Source organism: Colobus angolensis, unplaced genomic scaffold (genome assembly GCF_000951035.1).
Source record: "Colobus angolensis palliatus isolate OR3802 unplaced genomic scaffold, Cang.pa_1.0 Scaffold8, whole genome shotgun sequence".
Lineage (NCBI taxonomy): Eukaryota > Metazoa > Chordata > Mammalia > Primates > Cercopithecidae > Colobus > Colobus angolensis.
In genome coordinates this window covers 4,092,019-4,102,820 of record NW_012121820.1, presented here as the reverse complement: position 1 = coordinate 4,102,820, position 10,802 = coordinate 4,092,019, and the positions used below count along the sequence as shown (strand labels likewise).

The following is a 10,802-nucleotide window of genomic DNA, read 5'->3' as shown; positions in this document are numbered from 1 at the left end:
GGTACATGTTGAGTTATTAGTGTCCTCGAAACACAGCATCTAGCAGCAAAACCCCCCACATCATCAAGTCAGTCCTTCTGCCTTTGTTAACATTTTAATGATTTGTTAACTAAGGGTTAAATACAGATTTTAATCTAGAGCACAAGTGCTCAACTCTGCAAATGCCCAATTATGATATAAAATATTAAATTCACAATTTAGCTGATTTCAAGAAATAGAATTCCCCTTTCCTTTACCCTTGCACTTTCTTGGGGTAGAGGGAATGTCATCAGTTCCCATTCAAAACTGCTGTTTGGTTTATGCCTTTAGCCAAGTTACTTAATCAGTTGCTAGGTTTCATTTTCCTTTCCTAAGAAGCAGACAATATTGTTGCCAGGTCAGAAAGGAGTACATTTTTGTTAATCCAAAATCATGTAGTCACTACCCTATCTGGCATTTACAAATCTGCCACTTACATAGTACCCAAATAGCTTGCAGTACCCTATAGTTTATAAATAATTAGTGAGCAGTTACCCCCTTAGCCTACTCTTTGGAATGGAGCCAAATGATTAAGCTCTCCGCTCTATTGAATCAAGAGAAAGAAATTACATGTTTCAGTAACCAGGAGGCTTGGCAACTACGAGGTGCTGTTTCCTCAGGACCAACTGGAAATCTGATATTCTTTGTTCCTCCTCATGCTTCTACCTTGATGATTTTTGACACTGGTTCTATAAAAGGAAGAGAAGCCCCTTTAAGGAAGCTTCTCAACCCTACTCATACACATTGTGTGGGCTGGGTCTAAGGAAAGAGTGGGTGACTCAGAGTCCTCAGCAAAGGGATTTTTGAGACGGTCTTCACCGAGTTTTAAAATATTCATACTTGGAAACTGTGACTACATTTGGCATTATATGAGGGGCAGCTTTTATCCTCATCTGAAAAAGGAGTCTCTTTTCTTCCCCATGGGAATATCTCTGGTGAGTACCCTCCCTCATCTTATCAAACCCAGCCCTCCTGGCGCAGGCTCAGTATTTAGAGTTTGTTTGTTTATTTTCAATTCTCCGAGGGGAAAATTCCTTCTTCCTCTTGTTGAAAAATGCTAAAATAGAAACTCCAGAAAATTTAAAGAAACGGAAGAAAAAAAAGAAATGTTAAAAAGAAAAGGCAAGGAAAGGAAGGGAGGAGCAGATATGAACAGGAAATGCTGGGATCGAAAACAGACTGAAGTGTTTTTTTGAGGGGTGAATCAAGGCCTAAAGGGCATGAAGAAAATCAGTGATGATCAAGCTGGCCTGGGGTCAGAATGAGAGGGGCTGGTCATCACCAGGGTGGGAAGCAGGAGGCTGAGGCCGGAGGCAGAGCTGGGTTTGGGGAAAGTCTCCAGGCTCCAGGGGAATCCCACTGTCCCTAATGGAAATGTTATGGGGTCAGGGAGCGCCAAGGCTGTGAGGTGGCAGGGTTATGGGGGCTTCCCGGAGAGGGTGGCAGGGAGCAGCTGGGGGTTCTTGCTGAGGACGGAGGGGGGGGCAGGGAGCAGGCTGAAGGGGGTGCCGAGGTGCTTTGTAGAAGAGGGGAATTGATAAGGTGACAGGTGGTGAGGCCGGAGGAATGAGGGGGGTGCGAGTGGCAGAAGGGAGGGCACAGACAGGGGTGGGGGTAGAGGAGATCGAAGTGTTGAGGGCAGAAGCGGTGATGGTGTCGGGGGTGCTGGGGAGAGCGACGGGCCAGCTGAGAGGGGATGGGGACATTAAAGAGAGTACAGGGGAGCCAAAGGGGCGACGGGGCATTGAGATGGGCCAGGGGCTGAGTGGGTGACGGGGCGCTGAGTGGGTGATGGAGGTCTACGTCTGAGGGGGCGACGGGGCGCTAAGAGGCGCTCTGAGTGGGTGCTGAAGTCCCCCGGGGGCTAAGGAGGTGACAAGGCTCTGAGTGGGTGACGGGGGTCTGGGGGTTGAGGGGACGACGGGGCGCTGAGGGGCCAGGGGCTCTGAGCGGGTGACGGGGGCGCTGGGGGCTTGAGAGGGTGACAGGTCTTCTGGGCAGAGGCAGTGGCGGGGCGGCGCGGCGCCGGGGGTCGCGGCGGGGCAAGGAAGAGGCAGGAGCAGGGGCAGTTGCGGGGCCACTCACCCGGCTCCGACGCGTCCTTTCACTGCCGCCGGCGAGTGCTGGGGCTTCGCCCCAGGCAGGTCGGGGGCCCCGCCCGGCGCCGCGCACTTTCGGTTTCCGTTCCCCGCAGACCCTGGGCGGAGCCGGGCGGGCGGCCCAGAGGAGGAAAAGGAGGAGGCGGGGGCCCCGGGTAGAGAGCGCGACGGCCTGGCCCAGGCACGGCCGGCGCCTCCGCCCTCAAGGAGGGCGTCACCTCAGCTCCCCCGGGCGGCGGAGCCGGCGGGCTCAGGCGGGCGCGGCGGAGGGGAGCGGACCGCAGGGGGCGGGATGACTGCGCCCAAGGCCTTTGCGGGCCTCAGCCGGCCCCAGAGGAAGAGGGACCCGTCGAGCGGTTTCGTGCGTGTGAAGCGCGACATGGCGGGGAAGCGGACGAGCCCGGTGGCCCAGCGTGTACAGGGAAGGGGGCGGGGCTAGATGCGGCCTGGACAACTACTAGAGCGCCTTGGGCTGTGCGGCTCGAGACTACATTTCCCAGGGGGGCCCGCGCGGAGCGGGCGGAAAAGAGAACGCCTCGGATCCAGTGCGCAGGTGCGAGAGCCATCTTTGGTTATATAAGGGAGGTTTAGGGGCCCATTCGTTCCTTCGCGTCGCCGGCGCCTGCGGTGTGGTGGTTGTACTGTCTACAGCCAGGCTTCATACGCTATTGTCCTGCCCGTGAGTTCCCGTTTTGTGTGTGGTGAGTGGAAACTCCATGTTCTTCGTTGGAGACCCCTGGTCCTCCCTTGCCTTCTTTGTGCCGTCGTCTTCGCGGCCAGCCCTAATCTTCCTCTCGTGGCTTCTCCAGCTCTGATCCCAAACAGGCCTTAACGGCTTGGGAGAAATGAGTTTATAGAGCTGGAAAAGCCAGTGCCTTCTGCACGGGCCTGAGAAGCCCTTGGCTGGTGTAAATGATGACTTTTTCACTTTTTTCCCCATCAGATCGACAATGCTGACGTCTTACATTTTGCCAGTTAGTTCTGATACATCGGCCTCTAAAGGCTCGGCCTTGTTCATTTTTGACCGTGGGAAGATGGCGGTTGACTCCCTTTTTTGTTGGTTCACAGGTTAGAGCAGCCAGCGGGTATAGAATGGATTTTGGAGGAGGGAGTCACCACTGGGCCTACAAGGAAGCCACGTGCAGACATCTACAACCTTCGATCTCCTGACAAGTAAGACTTTGTCTCCTATAGGCCAACTGTAGAAAACACGTGCTTTGAGAAGCTTTAGCTTCCTGGGAAAACGTGGGATTTAATAAAGCAGTTTTTATCGAGTACCTGTTAGGTATTTAAAGTGTTGTGACGGCCGGGCGCTGTGGCTCACCCCTGTAATCCCAGCACCTGGGGAGGCTGAGGCAGGTGGGTCACTTGAGGTCAAGATTTCGAGACCAGCCTGGCCAACATGTTGAAACCCCGTCTCTATTAAAAATACAGAAATTAGCTGAGCGTGGTGGTGGGCCCTTGTAATCCCAGCAGCTCGGAAAGCTGAGGCATGAGAGTTGCCTGAACCCGGGCGGCGGAGGTTGTAGTGAGCCGAGATTGCGCTGGGCAACAGAGTCAGAGTCCTTCTCAAAAAAAAAAATGTTCTGAATGTTTTATTCTCACAACTTAACTATTGGACCTAGGTTTCTGGTGAAGAAACAGGTTTAAGAGAAATGCCTAAAGTGGAAGAACCTTGTTAATGAAAAGGCGTTTAACATTTTAATGCCACTTAAACATCTTTTTGGATTCCATTCTTCCTGTGTGTTGGGCACTTAAATTTCCAAGTGGAGGGATGATTTATTGACATATTTTGGAAAGCCAAACGTGTTTTTCTGTTGAACTAGGCCCTCAAACCAGTGCCTGACTACATAACTAATATTTTTGCTGGAGTCCAGGAGTGAGGCATTTATAAAGTCTGGGCTTCATGGGAACACACGTGAAGCTTATTGTTCCAGATTGTTCTTTTGTCAGGTAACTTGTAACGTGTTAAAATGCAACCTCTTGGCACTCGTTCACTTCCCAACTCAGTAAATGCCGACTACTTCCTCAACTCTTCCGGCCACACTGGCTTCTGTCATGGGCCTATATACTCAAATAGAGTGTAAGCACCGAAGACAGGGGTGTTTGTTTTGTCTACTAAATTATTTCCAGCTACAGGATACAACACAGTAGTGCTTAAACCCTGAATGCAGATTTGCAGGTACCAAGCATACCAACTAATAAATCTTATTACTCGTGGCTTTCAGATCTTACTCCTCACTCAAGAACTTCCTGCTGGCATATATGATGACTTAGCTTTTTTCCCCGACAGATCGACCATGTTGATCTAACTTTTCTAAGCCAGTTTCTGTCTGATATGCCAGCTTGAGTAGCTCCTTTGTCCCATCTCCCCTGGGCATCTAGCTGATGGGAGCTCATTTTCTGTTTTTTTCATTTCAGGTTTATTATTGGCCAAAACCAGGCTTTGATTAAACCAGGATGAATGCGGGTGTTGGGAATAGAATATATATATACATATAAAACCGGTAAGTGGTGCCAACATGCCTTCCTTGGCTGAGTAGACATAGGCTCTATGGAGGGGGTGGTAGCTGCTTTTCAGTGTGGGTTTGTCACCTTACTTCTTGTACGACTCAAATGTGGCCTTTGCAGCTGATGATACAGCTTCTTTCCCCATCAGATCGACCCTGTTGATCTCTACACTATTGGCCAGTTTTGTCTGATGCATTGGCCCCAGTAATAACTCATATCTTTGTTTTCTGCTTATCTTTATCAGAGACTATTGCTTGTTCATGGGAATTGGGCTTCTCTTTTTTCCAGCATTCAGATGGCTTATTTTGATCTGTTAACTTTCTATAGGTTGGGAGCCACATGTACCAGTGTGTTGATCTTGGCTTGATTCAGTCAGGTGAGGTTTCTGCTTTCTAGCTGTCAAACCCCACAGCAAAATTTGTCCAACTGGGCCTAACCTCAGGACCCATTTCCAAGTTGAGTGTAAAACTGGGAGAATAAGTCATTAGGACTGACATTGGCCTGTTGGTATTAATAGGTCTTTGTTGGAAATAAGAGCTTGGAGTTGCAAAGAAAACGAGCACTGGAACACAAGATTTCTCAGCAAGGCAAATTTACTTCTGCTGGAGGGTGTTACTCACATTCCTGGCAAGAGCACACCGAACAAAACAAAAGAGAGGCATTTTTTATCCCTAATGCAAGTAGTCCCTGCTTCTGTGTTCTATCCCCATTGGCTGGAGTCTACTGCACAATCTAAACTAGTCCCCATTGGCTATTTTAAACAGGAGGGGTGTGGGTTACAGCTGTGGGAAGGGCAGGAAACTTGTTTACAGAGTGGGTTGCTAGGAGTGAGGGGGACTTTTCCAGATAAGGAACAGGATACAGGTTGGGATTGGCCAGAGAAGTTGTTTATAGAACGGGTAACTAGGAGCAGGCAGGTATGAGGAAGTTGACCTTAAGAATAAGGAAGAAACCCATTATATCTAATAATTTCCCCCTTTTGATTTTTATAATTCTTTCTCTTGAGACACTTTTTTTTAGCATGTCTTTGTTCCTCTTGGTCCTCAAATTAGAAACTTACCTGAATAAGGCGAGGAAGGATTGAGGATTTTGGTGAGAGCTGTTCAAATAAACTTTGGTATTAATCCTGAGGTACAGGGTATGATACAGGCTCCTCAAGAACGAGCTGATGGCAAGAGAGGTGATGATTGAGGACGTAAATCCTTTCCATTTGCCAAACCATTTTTCCATTAAATTCGTGAAGGGGTCGTTTATTCCAGAATTTTTAGCTAGCTTATTGAATAAAGTAGTAAGTCCTTGTGCCTTTGTTATGTTTCCATCAGGAGCAGTATTATTAGGGATAAAAGTACAACACTGGGTTCCGATCATGACACAAACTACACCTTTCTCTGCTAGTATCATGTCTAATGCTATTGTGTTTTCCTGGGCCATTTGACTGGTGGGCCCTAATTGTTCAGCTATTCCCTTAATAGCATCCCTAGTATAATTAATGAATCGTTGCTGGCTTACTTTTTTTTTTTTTTCTTTTGAGTTAGAGTCTCACTGTTGCCCAGGCTGGAGTGCAATGGTGCAATCTCGGTTCACTGCAACCTCTACCTCCTGGGTTCAAGCTACTCTCCTTCCTCAGCCTCCTGAGTAGCTGGGCTACAGGCATGTGCCATCACGCCCGGCTAATTTTTTATATTTTTAGTAGACATCGGTTGTCACTATGTTGGTCAGGCTGGTCTCGAACTCCTGACCTCGTGATCCACCCGCCTCAGCTTTCTAAAGTGCTGGGATTACAGGTGTGTGCCACCGCTCCCGGCCCAATCTATTTTTATTTAGAGTTGGCCACCAGAACAACATGGATTCAAACCTTGCAGCTATTTGATTTAGGGCCTTAAATTTATCTGGCACTACTCGTGGGACTCCAATGGCATCTATATAAACATGAGAGTCACGAGGGACATCCATTGTTTTACGATGTTTTGTTTTTATGTTTTATGTTTTCTGGTTGAAATGACAGGGTGAAAGGGAGTAGCCAATTGGATTAGAGCACAAGTGCCACTCCAAGTTACTTGGCATAGTATTCAGTAATGGTCCACCACAATACCACCATACATCTGCTAGGGGATGAATAAGGGACGACTGATTGGTAAGCTCCTGGAAGGGCTTAAGCTCACTGCATCTCGTTAGGTCTCCAAGGAATGCCAAGTTCTCCCCCTGTGAGAGAGAGAGGTAAAATTGGCATTGGAAAGAGGGATGCTGGATGACCCTGGCTGACCTGCAGGGTGTCGGACTTCAGGGAACAGCAGCGAGTTTGGCATAGCTTATTGCCCCAGGCTGTGGGGTCTTGGAGGAGAGCTACCATGCAACTCATGCCTCATTGGCTGGAGGACCATCTGAGTGGAAAGGGAACAATCTGGGGCTTTGGTTTACCATGTGCATAAACGTAACAATCACTTTGTTTAGAGAGTGGACGGAATATTTAATCCATTTCACCCAGGCATTTGCATCTCAGTACCCTGTTACAGTTGGTAGAGTTTGCTTTAGATCTTTAACCTCTGCAGTGGTCACTTTGGTTTTGTCATTGGTTGTTTGTTTAGATGAAGGGGATGGGGGAGCAATGAAGCGCATTTCAAAAGATCTCATGGAGTCTATCCCTAATGTTGCAGCTCCCATGCAAGGGTCGTGTGAGGATTTAGAATTTATCTTGGAACGGCAGATATACTTTTCTGAGGAGGCCAGCTGCCTCTGGTTTTGGAGATCCCCACAGGGTATGACCAGACAGGCATCAAACGTGATTGTTTGAGGTGAGCTTGATCTAGTTACATTAATGATAAGGTGGCTGACGGTAGAGAGAGGAAAGAAGAAAAGGCAGTATAAGAGGGTTAAAGTTTTCTTAGCTTTAGGTTGTTAGAAATTGGTCCTGGAACAATAGCCCATGACTCTGAAGATGGCGATGCTCTTTTGACTCAGGTGTGACGGGTCCACCTCTTTTTGGCGGTTCGGGCTGCTGTTTCAGTTGTTAGGAGTACTAGATATGGTCCTTTCCAAGCTGGCTCAGGTTTTCCCTCCTTCCAGCTTTTGATGAGGATGTGATCTCCAGGCTGGTATTGATGTACCAAGAACTGTAAGGGTGGCGTCTGTGCTAAAAGACCTTTAGTTCTGAGGGAAGAGAAAGTGGAAGATAAACCAAGTATATAATTTGATCCTTTGTTTCAAAGGTAGGAATGTCAGCAGTAGAGTGTAGATAAGGCAGTCCACGTAACATCTCATAGAGAGGCCAATATCTTTCCGAGGGGCAGTCCTGATTTAAATAGGTGTATCTGTAAACCCTTGGGGTAGGACTCTGCGTTGGTACTGCTGCTTCCATCCAGAATGAGGATATTTCCCACTCAAAAGTATGTCTCTTGTCTTCAGCCAAGGGGCATGCCCAGAAGGCATCTTTTAAATCTATTACTCTGAACCATTGTGCTGAGGATGGTGTAAGGATTGGGGACAACAGAGTGGGTAGTCTGGACTGTTTGGTTGATAGCCCAGAGGTCTTGTACTAGTTGACCTATCTGATTTCTTTACAGGTAATATTGGGGTGTTATAGGGGGACATACAGGGTTCAGGGAGTCGTTCCTGAATGAGACCTTCAACTCCAGGCTTTAAGCCTATTCTGCCCTCTAGGGGAATGGGATATTGTTGCCTTTTTATTACTATTTCCCCTGGGGTCTTTACCTTTACATGGATTGGAGTGGCTTGAGATCTTCCCTGATTTTTTTTTTTTTTTTGAGTTGGAGTCTCGCTCTGTCACCCGAGCTGGAGTGCAATGGTGTGATCTTAAGCTCGCTGCAACCTCTGCCTCCTGCGTTCAAGCAGTTCTCCTGCCTCAGCCTCCTGAGTAGCTGGGATTACAGGCGCCTGCCACTGTGCCCAGCTAATTTTTGTATTTTTAGTAGAGATGGAGTTTCACCATATTGGCTAGGCTGGTCTCAAACTCCTGACCTCATGATCTGCCCATCTTGGACTCCCAGGTGCTGGTATTTCAAGCGTGAGCCAGCATGCCCATCCTCCCTGATTTCTTTTTCCTACCCATACATCAGGATAAATGTATTGTTCTTCTGTGGTGGTAAGTAGATTTAATGAGGTGAGGAATCTCTCTGGGCCAACATTGTAAGCCTATACCTAGTTTTAGCATTAAGTCTCTTCCTAATAAGTTAGTTCCAGCCTCAGGGACTAACAGGAATTTATCATGGGCTGATCGAGTTTTGTATTTGACCTCTGTCTTTTTAAGATTTTTGCTTTAAATCTTTCTCCTTTTATCCCTGAGATAGAAAGTTCTTCTGAAGAATAGGTGATAGATGGGAGGGAACAGGAGCGAGTTGCAGCTGAATCTGTTAAAAAGGTTGTAAGCTCACATTTGGGTCCCACCTCTAAATTTATCAAGGACTCTTGGTGGGACGCAAGGTAAAAGAGACAGAGCCCCTGACCTCCCTGTTCTTCCTCAAAGGCCGTCAGTGGAATGGTATTTTTTCTCTTTTTCCCATTTGGGGCATTTTGAAGTGACCTACTCTTCCACATTTGAAACATTTGTTTTCCTCTCTTCCCTGTCCTGCACTGTGACTTCCAGGTTTTATTCCCTTACTCCTTGTATAGAGTTTGGTTGCTGGTGGCCTAGAGGGTTTGTTTTACTTCCTTGTGTCTCCTATTGCAGAGCTCCCTGTTGTAAGGTAGACAGCATGATTTTTGCCTTTTGTTTCTGCTGTTCTTCCTCCCTATTTACATGCTTCTCTAAGAAGTTTGTCTCTGGGACGATCTTTCCAATTCTCTATCTTTTGTAGTTTTTTTGGGGATGTCTGGCCAAATCTTAGTAGCAAAATGAAGCTTTAGCATCCCTTGCCCCAGTGGGTCTTCCATTTCTAAACCTGCATATTTTCTCATCTGTTCTTTAAGTCTATTTAGGAATTCCATGAATCCTTCATCCATCCCTTGTATGTTGAATGCTCAGGAAATATTCTCAGTCCTGGATACTGACTCCCAAACTCCCCTAACTATCATATCCCTAAGGTCTCTCATTTTCTCGGTGAGCTGCGTTGTTATTCCACTGGGATTTTGGGCTGGGAATTTTTGCTCTGCAGCAGGAACGTTTTGACCGGTAGGGTGTTCATGTTCCCAGACTACCATAGCAACCCTATGGATCATAGTTCTTCTAAGAAGGAAATGCCTAAAATGGACATAAGCTTGGCCCAAGCATACAATTGGTGTCCTAAAAATTGATCAATTTGATCTGCTACCTCATAACGGTCATCTTAACAAGGACTTGAGTGTTTTTTTAGATTTGGGAGTTCTGAGCTGGTTAAGGGGGCATTTATGACACTGATGCCTCCCCTCCCAAAGGGCACTTCCCTCAAGGGGAAGAGTGTTGGGGCCGACTGGCTATGTTGAACAGGAGGAGTGTGGGTTACAGCGGTGGGAGGAGCACTTTACAGAGCTGGTTGCTAGGAGTGAGGGGGACTTTTCCAAATAAGGAACAGATGCGGGTTACAGGTTGGAATTGGTGGGAGAAATGTTTACAGAATGGGTAATTAGGAGTGGGAAGGTATGAGGAAGTTGACCAAAGAACAAGAAAGTTAAACTTCGAAGAGAAACCCATCATACCTAACAGTCTTGTGAGAAAGGATGACAAAGTGATTGAACATTGGGTGGAGCTAATTTTCCTTGGCCAATGCACTTAGATAAGGAGCTCCAAGTTGTATTTAAGTTGGGGGTCAATTTACTTAATTCTTGTGAGGTTCAGGTGTAAGATTCCTCATACTACTGCCATGAGCCACCCTAGCTCCTTGTTACATGGGCCTGTTAACATGGCAGCTTTGTCGATGAGCAAACCCAGGAGAGACATACATAGCAGAGACAGATGTTTGAAGTCTACACCTTCCACCCCCTTTAAAGAGAAAATAACACCCCTCCTTTTCTGTGTCCCTTGGGGACACTGTCTCCATGTCTGGTCACATGGCTGGAATTTACAGCAGATAAGCAGACTGTGGTCTGAGACATGATTGTATGCTTTCCTTCTGCTGACCTTTACAATCACTCAATAAATTGCAGTAATACAGGGAAGTTCTTTTACCAAATACCTATGTTGCAAAGCTTGCCATCATAGATGAGGAGTGGCTCATGATAATTCTCCAACTTTTACATAAAAAA

General features: G+C 47.2%; 1 protein-coding gene across 1 annotated transcript; it reads left to right on the top strand.

The window, feature by feature from the left end:
* Nucleotides 1-2,409: 2,409 nt before the first annotated feature.
* LOC105502382 (putative uncharacterized protein ZNFX1-AS1) lies at nucleotides 2,410-5,004 on the top strand. Its single transcript, XM_011928830.1, is given in 5 exon segments — nucleotides 2,410-2,512; nucleotides 2,515-2,818; nucleotides 3,186-3,290; nucleotides 4,539-4,624; nucleotides 4,956-5,004. Coding segments are annotated over 4 exon segments (555 nt in total). The 3' UTR covers nucleotides 4,582-4,624; nucleotides 4,956-5,004.
* Nucleotides 5,005-10,802: the final 5,798 nt, after the last annotated feature.